Source organism: Phocoena sinus, chromosome 2 (genome assembly GCF_008692025.1).
Source record: "Phocoena sinus isolate mPhoSin1 chromosome 2, mPhoSin1.pri, whole genome shotgun sequence".
NCBI lineage: Eukaryota > Metazoa > Chordata > Mammalia > Artiodactyla > Phocoenidae > Phocoena > Phocoena sinus.
This window is the reverse complement of record NC_045764.1, coordinates 24856317-24880241: the sequence shown is the minus strand read 5'-3', so window position 1 is coordinate 24880241 and position 23925 is coordinate 24856317. Positions and strand designations below refer to the sequence as shown.

At 41.8% G+C, this 23925-nt stretch overlaps 1 protein-coding gene across 1 annotated transcript in view; it reads right to left on the bottom strand.

Moving 5' to 3' along the window:
* PRKCQ (protein kinase C theta) overlaps positions 1 to 23925 on the bottom strand; it is a 153176-nt gene that overhangs the window by 96110 nt on the left and 33141 nt on the right. Inside the window, exons 2-4 of the mRNA XM_032623438.1 lie at positions 7308 to 7434; positions 4092 to 4291; positions 492 to 552 (exon numbers count right to left, since the gene is read on the bottom strand). Coding sequence (XP_032479329.1) covers positions 492 to 552; positions 4092 to 4291; positions 7308 to 7425 — 379 coding nt within the window. The 5' untranslated portion in view covers positions 7426 to 7434. The remainder of the gene's footprint in view (positions 1 to 491; positions 553 to 4091; positions 4292 to 7307; positions 7435 to 23925) is intronic.

Below are 23925 nucleotides of genomic sequence, written 5' to 3'. Positions count from 1 at the left end.
TTAGTGATGCATTTTTTCCCTCCTTGTTCCTAAAAGGATTTGAGGTGACTAACTTGAAGCATTAGTATTTTGCTACTATAGTGTTATAGAAAATATTTATTGGTTTCTTATTTATTTTGTATTCTACTGATGGTGTGACAACTCGTTGTATCACATCATTTATACACAGTGTGTACACACAGAGCAACACATTAGCAGAGGCTTTGGTGTTTACATTAAATTCCCAAATGAAAATACAGACAGACTAGAAAAGCACTGGGCATATGAATTCACACCATTTAAAAACGAATGCTATAAATGTTTTCTATTTCTATGTGGATCTGGCCCCACAGACTGTATATTCAACTCATGCTTGAGCACCACTGGGAATTTTAAGAAAATTCCTCATGCTTCTATCTTCTTTGCTCTCAGAAAAGCAAAGTGAAATAAGTTGCAAAGGAGAGGAGACATGCCCGCCACACCCCCAAACAGGAATAAGAAATGCCACTTGCCACTCATTTCCAGAAAGTATCTTGCGTTCATTAGCATTCGGCCTTGAGGTTTCAGCTCTAACTGGTGTAAGGAAGGAAAGAAACAAGGGTCAGAATGTGAGACAAGTGCTGAGTTGAATGACATCACAACTGGCGGGTTTGGTGATGGCAGGAGATCCCCAGCGCAGGGCCCACCCCTGTTCCCTTTCACTTAACTTACCCATATTATCATCAGACTAGCACAGCATCCGTGAACATAGGCTTTCTTTTATTAAAACACCTCAGCAACTACCTAATTTGACTTGGAGACCAAAACTTGCTTAAGGAAGAAACCAAATTCTAAAACAGATTCTATGTGACTTCCTTGCCCTGCGCTACAGCTTATCTTTAGAGTTGTAATAGGGTAGATTCATATCTTGATGGTGACAAAAGAATCATGGAGGCTGGGGACTGGCTCACTTGGAGAACAAGTAGGGTCCCTTTGGAAGGAAAGAGAAATCCTGCTTTGAGGATGCCTGAATACACTTGCCCCTAGGTTAATCGGGTATTAAATGGGAGTGGTCTTTTTCTTTCACACAGAGAGCCTGTTTCCTTTGGAAAGTGCTGGAAATTTTCACACTGCTAAGGGAAATTTTAATTAGATTGGTCGAGGAAGGGATTTAAAAAAACATATTTCAGGACTTCCCTGGTGGCACTGAGGTTAAGAATCCACCTGCCAATGAAGCAGACACGAGTTTGAGCCGTGATCCGGGAAGATCCCACATGCCGCGGAGCAACTAAGCCCGTGTGCCACAACTACTGAGCCTGCGTTCTGCAGCCCGTGACCCACAACTACTGAGCCCACGTGCTGCAACTACTGAAGCCCACACGCCTAGAGCCCGTGCTCCGCAACAAGAGAAGTCACCTCAACGAGAAGCCCACGCGCCGCAACAAAGAGTAGCCCCTGCTCATTGCAACTAGAGAAAGCCCGCGCACGGCAACGAAGACCCAACACAGCCAAAAAAGAAAATATAAACAAATAAATAAATTTAAAAATATATATACACATATATATATTTCAGTATCATTATGTAGAAGGGATGATGCAGGAAATCATGTGATGTGACATAAGGGGGAAAATGGCAAATCTGACACGACCTGACCACACTGATTATATAGTAAACTGTTAACACTGTACTATAAGTATGCTAAAAAGAATACAAAGGTGAACTGCAGGGCACTGCCGATCATTACATCCATGGGTGACTAGAATAACTGAAAAATAGTAAGAAGGGTCTGGTCAAAGTCAGGATTGAGTATGAATCATGGCTAAATAATTCAAGGTCATGGTGACCTTGTGCCTGTCACCAGACCCTTAAAGATCTCGGAGAACTGACATAATAGTGATGTCGATGTTACAGCATCACTACTATTAGAATTTTATGATGTGACAAGCCTGTACTGCTTGGTTATCTACACATTCTCATGCAAGCTTAAACAGATTAATGAAAAGAGAAGTGCTTTTGACAACAAGTATATACACCATTATGTTCTGGTTTATGGAATAATAAATAAGGAGGCAAAAATAAAGCTAGAAGAGCAAGGGAACAGGGGGTCAGTCCCAAAGGAAGTGGCAAAAATTGGTACCAGGTGACTGCAACCAATATTACCAATATTCAATACCGATATTCAGGAATTAGTGGTGATGGAGGAAATTAAACCAGTTAGCTGCTGGAAGAACAACATTCACAGAAAGTGACAGTCCATTATGTTTTTGAGAGTGAACAGGAGATAACCGCACCAACAGGGAAAATCTTGGGAAAGCAGAAGGAAAAATCTTAATGTTTGGAAACTGGATGGTGTTTATAGAAGTGAGAGGCAATTCTGAGAAAATCATTTTTGGTATTTTTTAAATAGAGAAGCTAATTTTAAGAAAGCAGACTGCAATAGAAGCAAGGGAAACTATAAGTCCAAAGCAACCTGTTGACCTTTAAACATTATAAATAAAAGTGAACTAACAAATAACCCTGAAAACAGCAAAGGTGGAAAATGTAAGAAGGTTGCTAGTAGTTAAACGAGGATCCAAGGGCTTATGTCTCAAAAATCCCAATATGCAAAAAGTGTAAAAAGTCTGATTAGGATAAAAATCAGAGAAAGTCGAGGCAAGAAATCAAATGCAACTTTAAGAAATACAAATAGAAAAGCAACTTGTTTGTCAGTGATGCTTAACAAAATAATTTTTAAAATAGTTATCCTCTCATTAGTTGAAAAGGAAATCAAATAGCCTGCTACTTAAAAAATTAGAGATTTGGTGACTCTTCCCTTTTTTTAAAAAAATGGGGCAGAAAGTGGAAAATAAATGGGAATGGGGGAAAAAACTGAGGAAAACTTTCTCCAGTTTCTCTCTTCTTTCTCTGAGCCTAGCCAAATGCTCCCATGATTCAGTTGTACCTACAGCCTCACCCCCTCACCTACCGGGTTTGTATAAACCTTTAACACTAAGTCACATACCTGTGACATTATCCACTTATTTAAACTCTTCCTACTTGTATAACTAGCTACCCAAGAGGAATTCTGCTGAATGCGGAAGTTCTCAACAGACACACTGAACTCAGTTATCTAAACACATCTAAGCATGGGGAACTTTAAGAAAAAATCTTGATATATCTTTATCTTTAAAGATTACTTTAGTGATACAGGCAAAGATACATGTACTTTCCTAAAAGTACCCTTTTTTTCAGGTCAAAAATACATAATTGACACAAAAATCTAGGTTTTAGGCTTGTATCATTCCCATTTTGAAACCTGTGACCTGAAGATCTTTTGGCTGGAGTTCTTAAGAATCTGCACAAAGCAGAAAGGTAAGAATCTCCTTTGCATAAATGATACAGACATGTGAAAACACTCCTGGGTTTCAGACCATGTAAAAGCAGTTTTTACTAGTGTATTTTCTTCAATTTTTGTACCCCAGAAATTTTCATTAGAATTTTTTATGCTTTCATATTTTACTTCTCCCTTTAACTTTCTAAACATTTGCTACCAAAGTAGTTATAATCTAAGTTTTCAAAAACTTGGTGTGGTAACACGGATTGCGTATAATGTACTTTTTAGAGTAAAGTAAGCTAAGTGAACAAATTACGGCTAAAAAAAAAATTATAGGGATTGAGATATCAAACGTTAAATGGATATTTGCTCTCTCTTCTCACTTATTCACCCATCATCTTATCTAAAATATTTTATCAAGATATCACATAGGTACCTAGATATGTTGATATCTACATGATACCTTGATAAATAGGCCACAGGTAGGTTCCCAAGTTATGGAAAATTTGTGATATTTCCAAGCTTACTTTAACAGTTATAAATAAGTCAATAACAGTTCTTCATAGCCTAAGAGACCTTCTTCCCCTTACATAAGAATCAAAGAGATTTGAGTATACCAGTACGTTCTAAGACTGCAATGAATAATCATCATCATTATCAAGCCACCCATGAATCCGTGGTAGGGAGTCAGTTTACTTAAGGCCAGTGTATCATACCTTCAGGATGACACTGAAATCTTGAGCTAGTCTTCAACTACTATGGCTCTTATCACTTAATGGAACAGACACTTAAAATAAAGCTCACAGCTTGGCTATTTACCCATATTTCTGTCTTCCCATTGTTTTTCCTACATCTCTCGGCCAGGGAGTAGAGCTCCACAGTTGTTTCGGATATTAGGTCCACATTTTTGCCCTTTACGATGATCTGCATTACTCTTCCCTTGTTGATATGGGCGTCAAAAGTGCTGTCCCAGGGAGGGTACATGGTTGGCTTTTTCTGGATGTACATCTGCCCATTCTCTAGGAACAGAAAGATATGTTCTCATTACTCCCTTAACCAGCCCTGGGAAATAATTCAACTCAACAGTGGCACCTATTCCCTCTGCTCTCCGGGATATATCAGTCTGTTGGGAGAACAAAAATAACACGTAAAGGAATTAGAGATTGATCTGAAAGATACAGGGGCATAATTTCAGGCTTACAATGAGTGCTCCTTTAAAAAGATATTTAAAACTTTTCCATTTGACATAAATACACTAAGAGGCAAAACCTTTAAAACATCACGAGCCGTTATTTCCTTCCCTCATTTGCAAATGAGGATATATTTTACATAAGCCATGAACCCTAAGCAAAAATTAACAAGTATTCCGGAGAGGTGGTGGTCCCCATCCCCAGAGCCAGTGAAGCCGGCTGTAGACCTGCAGGCCGGTGGGGGTCCTGGAAATGGTTAGTAACGGGAGCCAAGGTCAGGATGATATAGTTTAAGGGAACTTCCCCAGAACCACCAGGCCACTGGACTTACTCGTGGGATTAAGCAGTGTTGTCCTGTCTTTCATCCATATTGGATTTTCCATAGTATTTGTTCTTTAATCATTTCAGGAGCGGAAAACTGCAGCTGTATTTCAGTGTGTGTTTCTTGTGATCATAAGCACACAAAGTGGCAGATTTAGCAATGCAGAGATGTTGATAAAGCGAAAGGAAAAATTCACTTAAAACAGGGCAACAAAGCAGTTCTGAATCCTGATTCTCTCCGGCGCACGATGCTAAAAGCAGAACAGGCATTTGGCATTTGCTAAATTATTCTTCGGGAGGTATACAGGGATTTGAAGAAGCTGAGACTTCAAATTTTAGGTAAACCTGGCTATTAGAGGTATAAACTCTGACAGTGTTGAGCGTGGAATAGGAAGGGGAAGATTTTTATGTCTTGTTTAAAAGAAATTTAACTCAGGATCGGACTATAAGAAAAAGCAACGGCAATATTAGTGATCGGAGTAACGTTTTACTTCCACAGGCTTGAAGCCACCCCTCATAATTCCTTTAATTCCTCCCAACCACAACCATTCTCCACACCCCAAAAAAGGACAGAAATTCCCACGGCAAGGCATTTTTTACACCTTCATTCAGTAATGTTTGCAATCACTTAAAAAGAGAACCAGAACTCAAGCTCCTATCTATTTAAAGTGGGTTTTGCCATTTTCAAAGGCTCTCAGATGGACAGCACTGTGTCCTGTTTGTCCCTGTTCTGCTTTACGTAAAACGCAGCCTCACACCCCCAAGACTGAAATGTGCTTAAACTCTAGAGAAGTAATATTTGAATGATCATGTTCAGAGTGATTTCTTTTCCGAACCAAACTAAAAAAAATCGACACCCCAAACCTCTAAACTCCACAGCCTGACCTTTTGGAAAAACAAAGTCTTTTTCGACACGTTCTCCAGATCCACACGGCTGATTAGACTAAGTTCAAAGGCAAGGCCAAAAGAAGAAGAAATTTTAGAAAGGCTCTCAAGAGGCAAATGTCAGTGAGAGCTGTGGTTGTAAAGGGAACTGGATCCCGGGGACATTAAGTCGAAAGCAGCTTTGAAAAACTCAGACATTGCACACTTCAAAGATTTTGGTGACCTTTGAAAGGTCTTAGATTGGGAGCAAGTGCCATTCTCACTTTTAACTAAACAGGAGAGAAACCTGGGCAGAAGGGAAATCGAGATCATCAGACAGTCTTCCCCGCTTTGATGTGCTCACAGGGTCTGGAAGGCTGAAGTCAGTCAACCACAGAGCAGAAGTCTTAGAAGGGAGAGAAAAGCCAACACACCAGGATTTGAAACCCCAGGGTTCTGAGCTGGAAACATCTAGCTGGAGGTTCTCAACTGCAAAATCAGGTTCCTCTTGCACCTGTGAATGTCACCCCCTTAAAGGACTATTTTTTTTCAGGACTTTTGTCTCTCTCCACCTGTCTCTCCAGCCCCAATCCTCTCTCCCCACTACCCTGCTTTAATGTCTTCACTTCACATGACTTACTACATGATATTTTTCTTTCTTGCCTATCTTCCTCTGCTAGGAAAGAAGCTCTAGAGGAAAGGCACGTAGAGGAAAGGCACGTATTCTGACCCAGTATACAGTAGGTGCTCCATAAATACTTTCTCTGTAAACGAACTATAATGGCTCCTATTGTTACTGGGACTCTGCATTGGTGGCAATCAGACTTCCCTACGAAGTCACTGTGAAAACCAGAATGTGTGTAGGAAGGCAGTGAAGCTGGAAAAATCATGGGATGTAAACGTCCTCCCGCCGTTTTTTTTTTTTTTTTAAGAAAGTCCATGAGAATCTTAAAATACAGAGGCAGGGATCAGGGAGGGTGGGAACAGTTGAAGTGATCATGGAGAGATTCCAGACAGAATAATTATTTTAATGGAATGATTTAAACCCACAAAGGAATCCGGGAAGACTGTCACTCTCTCCCCCTCACCATGAACTTCTCATAAATATTTAAATTTGACAAAATATGAGTATTCTTTCACTCAACCAGGGTTTTAGTAAACACAGAAGTTAAGTTTTCTGTAATTTGGACTCTAAGCGCTAATCATATATTCTTTGTACTATTCATCTGAGCTTGGCCAAAGAAGCAGTAAACCATCTTTGGGGCTAATTCCAAGATTATGCAGACTTTATCTATAATCACTGACAACAACCAGACTTAACACAACCATGTTTCACATCAGCTCATTAGATTTTTTTTTCCCCCGTTAACTCTTCACAATAATGTCCTCAACTCATTTCTCCTTTCCTTTGTTTATGTGGAAAATGGGACCATGAAATATTGTAGAACATGAGGCAGGAGACCAGGACTAGTTCAGAGGCTGTTACTAAGCCCATATGCCTTTGAGAAAGCACTTGGCTTCCCTGGGCATCAGTTTCCTGAGCTGGAAAATTAGGTTGCGCCAGATGACCTTGAAGATCCCGGAAGACCTTGCTTCCCAGTTCATAGCAGGGTCTTCCTCCTCCTTTCCCACCCCACCTACACCACCCACTCAAGCTTACCTGATTCAACATATTCTTTGACAAGCACAGCACAGTAAGGGTTAATAGTCTCTCCCTGGCACGGCTGGCAGGACCCACAGTCAAAGTTGGACAAACCAATTCGAAGAAACGGTGACATGGCCGCTCCCTGAAAAGCGACAAAAGACAAAAGCTATTTGGGGGCTGTAAAATATATTATTGTGGGTGTCCCACCCCCGCTTAACCAGTGCTTTATCTCTGACAGCCAGAGCCTGAAATGGCTCAACTATCCATTCAAACAAATGTTTTACTTCCCCTTCTGCACCGTACATTATTGGGCTCACCCCAAACCACAGGCTGACTAGCCAAAGAAAGTGGCGTTCAGGACTTAGCGTTATTGAACCTTGTCAGTTAGACCTAAGTTCCACGCTTAATCGAATAGAGTTTTATTTAATAGTTGCAGAGAGAAGCAGAGGCTTTCCAACATTTTATTTCTTCTATCAATATTATTCAAGAAGGTACCCAGGAAACAACACGCAGTAATAAGAAAATGAGTTTACAAACAGTGAGTCTATTTTAGTCACACCAGTTGAACATGACACCACAAAATTCTTACATGGGCTATTTATGTGTGTGATGGAATTGGCTCTAGATATTTATTCAGCAGCTGATCTCTGTTTAGTTTAGACACACATACACACATATACATATAGATATAGATAAATTAAGCTCTTGAATATTACAAACCACTTAAAAACCCTAAATCACTGACCACCATAAAATACCACTTCATTGTGGAAGGAGAAACAAAGTCCTTCGTAAAAGCCAAAGAACTAATAATTACACTTTCCCGGAGATATCGGTGAAAATCATCGTAGTGTTGGCTACAAATTCCAGAATTTTCCAGTCTGATTCTTCATCTGTTGTTCCTTCCTTGTCTTTGTTTTGTCCATTTACTTCAACCCTTTTTTGAACCTGCTTTTCCATGAGGTTCCATTAATCTGAAACTATTGCCTGGTATTCAGTGATAGAGTTACGTCTTTGCTTCCTCCTTCTCTTGAACCGATTTTGCCTCACGAATTTTCCCAAACATTCTTACGCAAGCCAAAGATATCAAGAAGAAAGCATTAGCCATCTTTTCTACCTTTTTGTGAAGGAAGAAAACTACTCAGAGTAACAGGATCCCAGATGTGAGAATCAATGACACAACTGGAAATCTTGGACCCGTAACCCTGAATCCGACAGAGCCATAAAAGATTGCCAGCCCTCTGGAATGCCGGCAGCCTGGGTATTTTTTGAACAGACAGACAAATTAGGGGCTCTTGATCACTGCTGTTAATTTCATGGAGGTTAAGAGAGTCCCAATTTCCTGCAGTTCAGCAGGTTTAACTAAAGGAGATGGTTATGGAATCACCATGATTTGTCAGGAGTTCTTAGCCTTGGAAACACATTCTGTATAGTCACTCTGCTGAATTAGCAGCTAGATGACTTCCAGATTTGTCTTTAGGGGGCCCCCTTCACCCTCTGAGCTTAGAACTCTTGGGCAGAAGCCTGGCTAAGAATTGAGAATTCTCCAGAGAAAACTTCTTTGAGACCCCCATTCCTGGACCACGTAGATCTTTCAGACAAATCTATATTCCTCCACTAATCAGGAACAATCACCAAGAACCAGCATCATTTATGCGAGTATTTACCACGTGCGGACTTTTTGAAGATTTCCTTAACACAAGTGAAGGTAAGTAATTAATTCTGACTTGAGCCTCGAGGGATCACTGACTCATAAAGTCCGAATTACAACCACTCTGACCTTTACTGATGGATGTGTCACTCTGCTATTTCCAGGCTGGGTTCAGAATTAGGCAACAGCAGCTCAACATGCACCTGGGAAAATCTGTCTGGGGAACAGACTGAAAGGTCTAGTGTCCCCAGGGGTTCTATCACAGTAAGGAACAGAGTTACTGCAAAACTCCCTCCCCCAGCAGGGCTGGCTTAGACATCAACTGACTTCCTATCCACAGCCATCCTGATTCCCTTGCCAGTTCACCAGACTCGCCTTCCCTATCCCCTCACCCAATAGCATTTTGATGATCTGCCCAATGCATGCATCTGTCTGGTAGCCAAGCCACTGTCTTTCTAAAGGTCTAGTCACAGTGACATTTTGACATTTAGAAAGCAGAACTGGCATCTGTGTGCTTAACCTCACACGTTGTTCAATAAAGCCTCAAGCTCAGGGGGTACCTTTTAAAGGCAAAAGGTAGCATTTTATCGCTGAGCTGCCCAGAATCTTTTCCCCTTCTGTAACAGTAACAGGCAATCATCACGAAATGAAGAAAATACACAAAATTGGGAAAACACTCCTCATAGTTCCACCGACAGAAGCAAATCACGGTTACTATTTTGATGGATTTTCTCTAGTCTATTTTAATTAATGGGTTTTGTGGTTTTGTTTTATATGCTGTGCTCATACTGTGTGTATGAGATCGTATCTGACTTTTAATTTAGCTTTTACCAAAAATATTGTCCAAGCTACTATGTCATCTCTGTAAGCATCCTTTTAATTCTTACATGATAGCCCACTGAGGGACAGCTCCATTATCTGCTTTACTGAAGTCTCACAGTTCCACATTTAGATTGTGTCTAGTTTTTCCGTAATAGAAATAATGCTGCAATAAGCTCCTTTTACATTTTTTTTTTAATTTAGGAAGAATGCATCAAACTAGATCACCAGAGAATTCCAATATTACTAGATCAAACAATATCACTATGTGTAAGGTCATACACACTTAAAGAAAATGCAAAGGCAAAGACTTAAGGAAATATCTATGGTACATGCAACAGAAAATAAGTTAGCATCATTCTTATATAATAAGCATACACAAATGTGTAGGGAAAAAAAAAACCCAAAACCACTACCCATGACCCAACTAAATAAGTGGCAATGACACAAACTATACAAAATACATACTTGTAACTAGTTTGTAGGAAAACGTTCAGTCTTGTGAGCAATTTAAGACGTACAAAACAAAGCAGGATACTATATAATTGCATTTATATGACATTCTTGAAAAGACAAAACTATATGGAGAAAAGAAGCAGTGGTTACCAGTGGTTTGGGTAGGGGACAGGGTATGATTATAAAAGGGTGACATGAGCAGGTTCTGGGGGAAGATCCAACTGTTCTATAGCCGGATTGTGGTGGTAGTCACAGAAATCTAGACTTAAATTCACAGAATGATGCACCCAAAACAAAGGTCAATTTTGCCATATGATAATTTAAAAACCAAAATTAAGAAATATGCCACTGGCATTTCAAGGCATAGATTATAAATTCAGAGGTTATATAAAGAATATACATTAGGAAACTGAGAACTCATATAATAAAATATTAAACTAAAATCTGAAGTAATCCAGCATAGTTTCAGTTTACTAAAGGGAAATGGTTAGAGCCTTAAGAAAACATCTTTTACTCTGTAGTATTTAAGGTCTCCTGAAATTTTGCATTTTGGTGCAAATAGCTGAGAAAAAAATAACATTGGAACTTGATAATGCATTTTCTTTGAGGATCTATTAATATTCAATTCAATTTAATAATATTTTATTGTTTTATAATAATAAAATATTATTTATTATAAAATATAATATTTTTATATTTTATTATTAATAATATTAATATAATTATTAATATAATATTATTATTTTAAAACAATATTATTTTACCTGTGCAATTAGCAAATATTTTAGAAATGCTCTTACCTAACAATGGCAAGGACAACATGCATCATACACTTCCATACAATGCTATGTGAGCGTAAATTTGTTGAACACTCATATGTGTATGTATCTATATATGTCTGTGTATACATGCAAATCTCAAGAGCCTAGAAGATGCGTAACACGCACATGAGGATGAAATTAACATAACAGATTTTTGTGGGCTGGTTTTTTGTGCGCAGAGCTGATGGTAAAGGAGAAGGGGTGCTAAAATAGGAAAATTACTTGTGTACAGAAATACATGCACTGGAATCGCATCTATCAGGACTGTCTTCCCCCAGTCTCTCTGTGGAGTGTGGATTTCATAATCTCTTTCTTGCCAATCACAGTAGCCTCGCCCTCTACAACAAACAATGTGTGCAGTAAGACTGACTGGCCACCTCAGGCTGTTCCAGTAACACACGGGTCCCTCTACGGACCGCTCGTCTGAGGAATAAAAGCACACATCCAGTCTCCCCTGGACAGGTCCCGGGGACCCCCCAACCTGCCAGGTGCGAAAGGAACTCACTGTCTTGCCTTTGGAATCTTCCTCTTCTTCTGTTTTACCAGGTCAGTGACTGGTACCATGACTCCCAGCCTAGCACCCTGCTTAGACATCACCCTTTCTTTCATCCACCGCAAGCAACCTGTCCTTCTCCTTCCCCATCTCCTCTCCTCCTTCCCTGGGGTCTTGGCTGGATTCTGCATCATCCCTCATTGGACCCATCATAGCAGCTTACCTGTCTCTCTCCCCAGTCCTGTCACCTCTCACTCCCAGTCCCAAAGTATCTTCCCTAGGATCACGCAGAGCCACTGCCATTTCTCCAACTTGTCATGCTGTTTCGGAGCTCCAGGCTCTCAGCAATACTGCCTCCTCTCCCTGGACCGCCTTCCTATCTCACTCCAGCATCCATCTGCCCCACCCCCGCTTCCTCATCTTTCAAGCTCCCGCTCAGTCTGTACCTCCTCTGTGAAGCTCTTCTTCCCTCACCTCCATCAGCCTCCCTCGACACATCTTGGTGGAATTTACTCAGCGCTTGCCCAGCCCCCCATAGCTCCCCGGGTACCCTGCGAGACAGCACCTGTCATATTTGTTCACCTCACCTCTGCCATTTCAAAAGTCTAAGTGGGGTAGATCCTGTACCTCCCATTCTCTGTCTTTGTCTTCAGCTCTTAGCCCCCAAATTTGAGGGACACAGTAAGGTCCCACCAGGATTTCTCCTACATAATCCTTGAAGAGGGTGGGATCTACTCATATCCCCAGAAGACGGGTGGGACTCAACCTATAGAAGTCCCTCTGGTTTCATCTGCAGTATATCTCGCAAAAACCCTCCAGAGTGAGTGCATGCAGGTGCCTTACTTACTGGACTCTAGCTGTGATGAGGGGTCTCCTCTATTACCACGTTCCTCTAGGGAATGTGGGGCTGGGGAGGAGACCAAATGCTCACACAGCCGTATTTCCCTATAATGCTTTATTCAATGTATTAGTTCCTGTTGGTCTTCCCAAACAAGACTTCGGGCTCTGAGAGCAGAGACCATATCTTAATCATCTATGTACCTCCTGGGTCAATCCCTCTGTCTGATATCGAGCTGATGCTCAATGCCTTTTTGCTAAGAAACTTAATTTTCAAAAGCAACATTTTACATCATCTTTTAATCTTCATGCATTTCTTTTACATGAAAGGGTATTCTATGGTCCGATTAGGTGGCAGACAGTTACAGGGGAAATCAATACAAAGGAAACATCCCAGGCATTGTTACTGGCAGAGAATCGATGCCATTATGAGCTCAACTGCAGGAATTATTTAACCTCTCTGCTTTCTCATTTGGAAAATGGTGATAATACTATTACTTGTCTCAAAGGGCTATGAGGATGAAATGGGAAAACACATGGAGGTGCTTAGAACAGGGCTGTCACACAGTAAACTCTCAAAGTAATGTTAGTTATTATTATTATTATTGCAACTGATATACTTTCTAGTGTACTTTATGGTCATTATTAGTATATACCAAAAAAGGGTAGGAAGAGAATGGAAAGAGTCTTTTAGGAGCATATCTGGGCTGAATTACGTGACCTTCCTCTGTGCTCTGCCACCGAGCTCCCATAAAACCCCTCAGGTATCTCTCCTATAGCACTTATTTTCCCCTAATGGAGTCATCACAATGCTGGCACTCATCACGATGAACTATCAGTGTGTCCATCCAATCTTCTGCGCTTCTGCCATCCCAACTGCGAAATACCATCCTAATGTGTACTTTAAATTTGTGGAGGACCTTTACTCTTACAGCTCAGTGTTTTCACCTTTAAGTGTGATCTCATTTCTCTTCGGCAGGTGGTGACAATGCAGGGAGATGGTCAAGTATCGCTGCTCAGGGGCATGCTTGAGGTCATATGCCATTAAGTACTGAATGGAGAATTCTGGTCTCTTGCCTCCCTGCTGCTGACTGACCTACTTATCCAGATGGACTCACCTGCCACAATTCAAAGCCACCAAATACTTTCACGGTGACCTGAAGGATTGCCACCACCTAACAAAAGCGGATGGGGGGAAATTCCATAGAAACAGAAAGCAAGAGAAGAAGTTCTCTATACTCTCATCAGCTAAAACATATCACGACTTCTCTTCCTCTGCAGCAAGTGAACTAAGAATGAGCATACTTCTTTATTTTAAAAAAATCTGGATGTCACTTTTATTGGTATAATTTAGCTGGAGGTGTCTTAGGGACACAGGGAGAGTCTCAAAGAAATATCAAATCTTTACCATATAGAAAACACAAATGAATCGACAGTAAGCTTGGGGATGAGGGGAAAAAACATTCAGTGGGTTCCAAACACATCAGCTCAGCCAAAATTTGGTAAATTAAACATCAGGCAAGTTTTGGCAAATTAAGTTTATAGCTTTCACATTTAAGAGATAGAAAGGTTTCTTAGGTAAAAGTGGCAGCTGAATAAAATGACTTACTGCTGTAGGAAAAAAAAGCTATAATAAAAAAATTAATTTGCCTTGCAATGTGCATGGAAGAAAGACTGTAACTAGTTGGGAAGTGTTTTATCCCCTTGCTAAGATGTCTACAAAGTAGTACAATAAAAAGAGTCAGCTAAAAATTAGCCTCTCACCCCTAAATATGGTCTCAAAAGTGAATTAAAATAATAAGTATGAAATGAAGGTAATATTTTAAAATAACCCTGACCATACATGCTACATGACAAAAGGAAAGAGGCCTAACCTTCAACTAGTAAGGAAGGGGGATTTGTGACAGAGCTAGTAATGCCCTCCTACCTGTGAACGTTAACAAGACTCCCCCCAACCCCAGTTATGGACTGAATTGGGTCCCCAGCAATTCATATGTTCAGGCCGTAAGCCCCCACGGGACTGTATTTGGAGGTGGAGCCTTTAGGGAGATAATTATGGTTAAATGAGGTCATAAGGGTGGGGCCCTGATCCATTACGACAGTGTCATTATAAGAAGAGAAAGAGACACCAGAGCTCTCTCTCTTTCTTTGCCACATGAAGACACAGTGGGAAGATGCCATCGACACACCTGGAAGAGGGCCTTCATCAGAAGCCAGCCTTGAAGGCACCTTGATCTCAGCCTTCCAGCCTCCAGAACAGGGAGGAAACAAACTTCTGTCATTTAAACCCCTCAGTCTGTGGTACTCTGTTCTGGCAGCCTGAGCAGACTAATAGAACATATCCCTTCTCCCACCAAAAAAAAAAAAAAAAAGTGTAGAAATAAAACAAATATTGAAATATAGGAAAGAAGGAACCTAGGATGGCATTATTAATAGTCTGACACTAACTTTAATGGGTGACATGAATAGACAGTCCCACGAAAACACAGCTCTGATCACATTATACAAATACTCAACTGTCCACATCCTTGCTGAATTAAATCATGATTCAATCTGTTATTTAAAAGCCCCCATGTGTTGGCATCAATGTACCGACCGCACACCACACAACTCAGCCTGTTTTCTGAATACACCCCGACAATCCATCTCGACGGCTCTGTTTACACCTTCCTTCTGCTTGGATGCTCTACCAGCTCCACGCGTACACGGTTGCCACCCCTCAATCTTTCTCATCTTTCAAGGACTTCATTTCTGTACTACTTCATCCAGAAATCCTTTCCTGCTCCCCGTGAGAAGAGGAGCGATTTATCTGACAGATGAGTTTTAGAAGAATAAACTATGCTTGCCCGGTGCAGCCCCCTCCTCTCTTTTGGGGGGATCTACCGACTTTCAGAGACCATGTTCCTCCACTCCCCTCTGCTATGCCATAAGCGGGGCGGGCCTAACCTGCCAGTCCTGGGAGGCCAGCCTTTGTGCAGTACTGCCTATGACACTGTGAACAACGACCAACGAATTTGCTTGGACACTTTGGCCATATCCACCAATCCAGCCTTTATCACTAGTCAAGTTGATTTTTTTCTTCTGCATCTCCCTGACTCCTGATCTATCTGTCCATTTGTTCCAAGCACATGCATAGCCTAGACGGTTATTTATTAGGTCTCCTACAGTTCACAAAACTTTGCAAAAAGCTTTCCGTAGCTTGTGTTATTCAACCTTCTCACCAAGCCCGTGAGATAGGTATAATTAGCTCCATTCTACAGATAAGAAAGCTGAGGCCTAAGTGGGTAAGCAGCTAGTAAGCAATAGAACCTGTATTCCAGCCTTGGTTGCTAAGTGCCTCCACTCAAACTAGTCAATGATTCCTTGTTAGAAAATGGCTTTTAAGGTTAGGCCAGGGAGGAAGTGAAAGCATGGAGAGTTCCCCATAGATTGTTTCCATCTGTTCAACCAGTTCCTAATTAGCAAGGACCCACGACAGCTGTCAGACAGGCTTTCCCAGCAGCCTCTGTACTGCCTACTTGCTCAGTTACCTTGGGTACCAATGTGACATTTCTTTTTGTCAGAACCTGTGGTTTAATGATCTTTCTACTCCACGGCTATAATTTGAAGAGTTAAAGAGTGGGTAATATAAACGGAGTTGAAGTTTCTTGGAAGAGCTTAAGCTCTCTTTCAGAAGTGAGGTCAAAGCTGCTGACCTGGGTAATTCTCCCAGGGGGTCATAAGTGTGTACTGTCTACCTCTGCGCCTTCTCCATTCATGCCTTTACTGGTGGCTGGCTGGTATCAGTTAGGATTCCCAGGGCCAAAGTCTAGAGCAGACAGAGCTCACTGCTTTGTACAAAGTCGGTCTCCTCGGCACTACTTTCTACCCAGGGTAGGGTAACCACTTACCGAGGCCAAAGATGCTGCCTGGTACAGGAAGCAAATTTAACGATGGGTCTGTTCACTGCGTCAAATTTTACTCTTAAAAGACACTCTTCACCACACAAAAAAGGGAGACTATGTGAAATGATGGATATGTTAATGTTTGATTGTGGTGATTATTTCAGTGTGTACGTTTATCAAATCATCCGATCGTACACCTTAAATATATATCCAACTTTTAATTGTCAATTATATCTCAATAAAGTTGGGGGGAAAGAGACAATTTTCTCAGTGACTCTACCATCATATTAACTCAGTAGCTCTAATGAGACACAGGATACTCTGGAATCTTCCTAACGCATCAGAGGAAGAGTTCTGCCTGTCAGGTGCTCAGGTAGGAAAAACACCCCACCTGAATGGATGTGGGGCGTCCAATCAGAGGCAGGGCCCAGTGTGCCCCGGTCAAAGGACATCTTTTTTTTTTTTTTTGCAGTACATGGGCCTCTTACTGCTGTGGCCTCTCCCGTTGCGGAGCACAGGCTCCAGACGCGCAGGCTCAGCGGCCATGGCTCACGGGCCCAGCGGCCCCGCAGCACGCGGGATCCTCCCAGACCAGGGCACGAACCCGCGTCCCCTGCATCGGAAGGCGCACTCTCAACCACTGCGCCACCAGGGAAGCCCCCAAAGGACATCCTGACTGAGACGGTCAAGTTGAAGTCCCTGGCCACATGGTCCCTTTTCCCTGGCCTGGCATGGCAGTATACCATCAGGAAGGAGAGGACACAGGCAGGAGCTCACAGGTGTGTCAACGAGAGGGCCACGGTACAAACGCCAGCTTTCCCCAACTACACACTCATAGACAAGTGACCTAATCTCTGTGCGACTACGTTTCTATTTCTGCAACATGGGGAAAATAACAGACCCACTTCACAGAGTTGTCAGGAGGATTAAATGAATTAACCGTTAAATGAAACGCTTACAACAGTGTTTGGTGGAAAAGGTAGCTATAACATCATATAGGACTTTTCCAAAGTAATTCTCCCTGATGAAATTAACTACCGATGATGATGATGATGATGATGGTGACGACGACGACGACTAGCTCAGTGGATTATCTGACATGGCCTAGAACTCACCTAAACTATTGGCTAAGGAAATGAAGTGACATGTACATTTGTTTTTTGCCATCGCTCACTAAGTATTTGCTAAACCTGCCTCCTAGGTATAAAGCCTGGTGCTGGATGCAAAAATGTGACAGGGTCCCTGTTCTAAATCAGCCCTGGGACCTCAGAATGAAGTAGACCCCTGCCTAGAGGGGGACAGAGAGGAGGTTCTGACAGCCTGGACTCCACTTTCTCGCTGTTCATCCTGCGAGTAAAATGACGTGGCCAGTCAGTGTGGACTCAACATTAAGAGACAGAGAAAACAAGAACTGCAAAGCGGGCTGTCACTTGTGGGTACGGCGGGAGCGAGACACCCCTGTCCCCCCAGTGGTGTTCAAACACCACACCCCACTTCCTCCCGAGGGTGTGTGACACTTTTCAAAGAAAATACAGTATTTGGTAGTATCGTCATAGCAAGAGGAAATAGCAATGTTCAGTCCAAAGATGAACTAATAGTTTTGCAAAGAATAATAACACACACACAGCCCTGCGTGTGCCAGCATGACAGGCACTGCTGTCGAAGTTACTGCTGGAGATAAAGGGAAAGGGAGACCGGGGCGGAGACCAGGAGGAGGAGAAGGCCGAGCAGGGCTCAGACGCTCCAGGATGGATGTGTGCGTGCAGGTCTAGGTGAGCCACCCATGTCTCTCGTTGCCCACGGACGTCCCCGCCTTAGAAATGAGTGGTTTGTAAAAGCCTGTTTGTGATCAGAGCTTAGTATCCATGGAAACTGAAATTAGATACTTTTTAGGTACCTGGACAAGCCCATGAACAACCCATTCATCTGTTAATACAGAATGCAATCAAGAGGATGAAACTAAGCACCTTTTCGTCACTGTTCTGGCTTAGGAGATCCTCCCCTGGCTTTATTTCCTGTGACCTCTCAGGTTTATCGTGGGTTTAGTAGCCCATCTGGGGTCTAATTTCTCAATTTAAAGACCACAGATTACTCTGAATCTCAGCAAACACTGGTTGAACGGGTGAGGCGAGAACATGTATATTCTCGGCCACAGCTGCAGTGGACACCCGTCACCTGCGAGATGGGAACCCCCGAGCCCAACGGTTCTCAAAGTGTCGTCCTGAGGGACCACCAGCATCGCACCAGCACCACTTCAGACATGCAAACCCGCCAGCCCCACCCGGACCCCCTGAATTAGAAATTATGGAAGCGGGTGTCTGCAGTCTGGGTTCCAACAGGCCCTCCACTGACTCGCTGCACATCTAAGTTCTAGAAGCACTGCCCTGGAATAAAGGCCTCAAGACAACGCTGTGTATTTCTCTTCTTTATTATCCTGGCATCCAGCACAGTACCTGGCACTGAGGTGATTCTAAATCACTGGTTCTCAACCAGGGCAACCTTGCCTCTAGGGGACATTTGACAATGCCTGGAGACATGGATGGTTGTCACAAACGGGTGGAGAGGGTGGGACCGGCATTGGGTAGATTGAGGCCAGAGATACTGCAGACAACCTACAATGCACAGGACAGCTGCCCACAACGAACACATCAATGGTGCTGAGGCTGAGAAGCTCTGTTCTACACAAATACATTAAATGTGGTGATGCCAAGACAATTCCCCCCATTCATTCCTCCCTGTCTCTCATCATTTCCCCATGCTTAGTGAATTCTAGCGCCACAACAAGAAGGGAATTCGGAGACTTGGGGAAACGCATCTCTCTTTTCCATACTGCCTTCTCATTGGGCCGCCACAATTAGCACAGTAACTGACATGTAATATGTTCACTGCAAGTGTCTTTTGAATACGTACACGGATACATCGGTTATGAATGAATCAATCTGTGAACAAATCAGTTAGTTGATCTGTTCATTTTTCTTTCTTCTTTTTGAGAGCTGAAAGTGCCTTTAGGGATCAAACTGTCTGCTGTCTCTTGTAACAGCTGAGGAAATTGAGGGTCAGAGAAATTAAAGCAAGTGATCAAATCTACCTAATTGGTGGAAGAAATGTTACTAGGACTCAGGTCTCCTAGGTCCTTATTTATTCATCTTTCCACTGCACTCTTATTTTATTGTAGATATCACTCAGTGAGGAATATGATTTGAACAGGTGACTAGATTTTCTCCTACACAAAATATGAGTACTGCCTACACCCCCCGATGCCAGTCCCTCGGCCCGATCGGACTTAATATTTGTGACGGGTCCTAACTTTGGACACTGCAACATCCTCACGTGCAATAGCAAGTATTCATATTCCAAGGGGGGCTTTTCCGTGTTCACCATACACACATAAAACATGAAGACATTAAAAACTTTGTGTCTTTGAAGAAAAAGAATGGTAAAAACAAAAAGAAGTACTTGATTATGCGGCAGACCTCTTGAAAATGCCAAGCTTTGAGCTTCCCTGGTGTCGCAGTGGTTAAGAATCCGTCTGCCAAGGCAGGGGACAAGGGTTCAAGCCCTGGTCTGGGAAGATCCCACACGCCGCGGAGCAGTGAAGCCCGTGCGCCACAACTACTGAGCCTGCGCACCACAACTACGGACGCCTGCGTGCCTAGAGCCCGTGCTCCACAACAAGAGAAGCCACCACAATGAGACGCCCACACACCGCAATGAAGAGTAGCCCCCGCTCGCCGCAACTGGAGAAAGCATGCACGCAGCAGGGAAGAGCCAACGCAGCCAAAAATAAATAAATAAAATAAATAAATAAATGAAAATGCCAACCTTTGACTTGACTTGGTGAATTTTCAGTGAGCCAACAAGATTATTTTGTGATCAGAGCTATTGTGTGAAATGTGCTTCAGCCTTTTCTCACAAGACAACAATCTCTTAAGAGGACAGCACAGTATTTCACAAATACGCTTTCACTGTTCTGCAGAGTAGAAGGTAGGTGGACTGAATAAATATCTTCATTTCGACAAAGAATCCACTACAGATTAGTGGCAAATAACTAATAGGCATAGAGCACTGACAGTTTACACACAGCTTTTCAAAGATGAGGTTAAGAGGTTGCTAGTCTTAAAAGATGTTGGAAATTGTTTTTATTTTAATTGCTCCTTCATTACAGCTTTTTTTTTTTTTGGTGTAAATTTATTTATTTATTTGTTTATTTTTGGCTGCGTTGGGTCATCGTTGTTGCGCAGGGGCTTTCTCTAGTTGCGGCGAGCAGGGGCTACTCTTCGTTGCAGTGTGCGGGCTTCTCTTTGCAGTGGCTTCTCTTGCTGCAGAGCACGGGCTCTAGGCGCGCAGGCTTCAGTAGTTGTGGCTGGCAGGCTCTAGAGCACAGGCTCAGTAGTTGCGGCGCACGGGCTTAGCTGCTCCACAGCATGTGCGATCTTCCCAGACCAGGACTCGAACCCATGTCCCCTGCATTGGCAGGCGGATTCTTAACCACTGTGCCACCAGGGAAGTCCCCTTCATCACAGTTTGAGAAGCATTGTTCTCTGGTGCCTATGTGTAACACAATATTTGAGAAATGCAATTTCTTCTAGTTTTCTATTTAGCTTTTTATACTCTCCCCTTGGAGGTAAGCGCTGCGATTTCAGGAGTAACGTCTAGTTTTTGCTTTTTTAATAGACTTCTTTTTTTAAACAGCAGTCTTCGAGTCACAACAAAATTCAGCAGACGGGACAGAGATCTCCCATATATTTGCTGTCCCACCAGTGCACAACATCCCCCATCATCAACAGCCCCAACGAGATGGTACATTTGTTTCCTACACTGACACGTCACCATCACCCAGAGTCTACAGTTTACACAAGGGTTCACTCTTGGTACTGTCATTCTATGAGTTTGGACAAATACATAATGACATGTATCCACCACTCTTGTATCAGACTAAATATAGTTTCACTGCTCTAAAAATCCTGTGCTCCACCTATTCATCCTTCCCCCGCCCCAGCCCTAATAGATATGAAAATAAAGATGTAATAATGGAAATACTGTGGTGCTGGCAGCAGCAGAGTTGGAGAGATCACCAGAACAAAACCAAATGTTTTGAAACAGGTCCAAATACTTATGAAAGCTTATGTACAACGATGACAGTAAAGTTCTGGGAAAAGGAAAGATTGTTTAATAAATGGACTGTGCCCATCGGCTAAAACTTACATTAAAGCTGACATCAAAATACAATTCAGAGAGATTGATGACATTAACATAGAAATAAAAACCTCTAAACTACTAAAGATACTAGATATGTAGATTAATGATTATATCCTTTTGGAATTAGGAGAGATTTCTCAAATACACCATAGACAAGCTCCATAAAGGAACACATTTCTATCCTATTTTACTAAAAACTTAAACGTCTTACAGCCAACATCATCCTCAATGGTGAAAAACTGAAAGCATTTCCACTAAGATCAGGAACAAGACAAGGTTGCCCACTGTCACCACTCTTATTCAACATAGTTTTGGAAGTTTTAGCCACAGCAACCAGAGAAGAAAAGGAAATAAAAGGAATCCAAATCGGAAAAGAAGAAGTAAAGCTGTCACTGTTTGCAGATGATATGATACTATACATAGAGAATCCTAAAGATGCTACCAGAAAACTACTAGAGCTAATCAATGAATCTGGTAAAGTTGCAGGATACAAAATTAATGCGCAGAAATCTCTTGCATTCCTATACACTAATGATGAAAAATCTGAAAGTGAAATCAAGAAAATACTCCCATTTACCATCGCAACAAAAAGAATAAAATATCTAGGAATAAACCTACCTAAGGAGACAAAAGACCTGTATGCAAAAAATTATATGACACTGATGAAAGAAATTAAAGATGATACAAATAGATGGAGAGATATACCATGTTCTTGGATTGGAGGAATCAATATTGTGAAAATGACTCTACTACCCAAAGCGATCTACAGATTCAATGCAATCCCTATCAAACTACCACTGGCATTTTTCATAGAACTAGAACAAAAAATTTCACAATTTGTATGGAAACACAAAAGACCCCGAATAGCCAAAGCAATCTTGAGAACAAAAAACGGAGCTGGAGGAATCAGGTTCCCTGACTTCAGACTATACTACAAAGCTACAGTAATCAAGACAGTATGGTACTGGCACAAAAACAGAAAGATAGATCAATGGAACAGGATAGAAAGCCCAGAGATAAACCCACGCACATATGGTCACCTTATCTTTGATAAAGGAGGCAGGAATGTACAGTGGAGAAAGGACAGCCTCTTCAATAAGTGGTGCTGGGAAAACTGGACAGCTACATGTAAAAGTATGAGGTTAGATCACTCCCTAACACCATACACAAAAATAAGCTCAAAATGGATTAAAGACCTAAATGTAAGGCCAGAAATGATCAAACTCTTAGAGGAAAACATAGGCAGAACACTCTATGACATAAATCACAGCAAGATCCTTTTTGACCCACCTCCTAGAGAAATGGAAATAGAAACAAAAATAAACAAATGGGACCTAATGAAACTTAAAACCTTTTGCACAGCAAAGGAAACCATAAACAAGACCAAAAGACAACCCTCAGAATGGGAGAAAATATTTGCAAATGAAGCAACTGACAAAGGATTAATCTCCAAAATTTACAAGCAGCTCAATAACAAAAAAACAAACAACCCAATCCAAAAATTGGCAGAACACTTAAACAGACATTTCTCCACAGAAGATATACAGACTGCCAACAAACACATGAAAGAATGCTCAACATCACTAATCATTAGAGAAATGCAAATCAAAACTACAATGAGATATCATCTCACACCAGTCAGAATGGCCATCATCAAAAAATCTAGAAACAATAAATGCTGGAGAGGGTGTGGAGAAAAGGGAACACTCTTGCACTGCTGGTGGGAATGTGAATTGGTTCAGCCACTATGGAGAACAGTATGGAGGTTCCTTAAAAAACTACAAACAGAACTACCATATGACCCAGCAATCCCACTACTGGACATATATCCTGAGAAAACCATAATTCAAAAAGAGTCATGTACCAAAATGTTCATTGCAGCTCTATTTACAATAGCCCAGAGATGGAAACAACCTAAGTGCCCATCATCGGATGAATGGATAAAGAAGATGTGGCACATATATACAATGGAATATTACTCAGCCATAAAAAGAAATGAAATTGAGCTATTTGTAATGAGGTGGATAGACCTAGAGTCTGTCATACAGAGTAAAGTAAGTCAGAAAGAGAAAGACAAATACCATATGCTAATACATATATATGGAATTTAAGGGAAAAAATGTCATGAAGAACCTAGGGGTAAGACAGGAATAAAGACACAGACCTACTGGAGAATGGACTTGAGGATATGGGGAGGGGGAAGGGTGAGCTGTGACAAAGCGAGAGAGAGGCATGGACATATATACACTACCAAACGTAATGTAGATAGGTAGTAGGAAGCAGCCGCATAGCACAGGGATATCGGCTCGGTGCTTTGTGACCCCCTGGAGGGGTCGGATAGGGAGGGTGGGAGGGAGGGAGATGCAAGAGGGAAGAGATATGGGAACATATGTACATGTATAACTGATTCACTTTGTTATAAAGCGGAAACTAACACACCATTGTAAAGCAATTATACCCCAATAAAGATGTT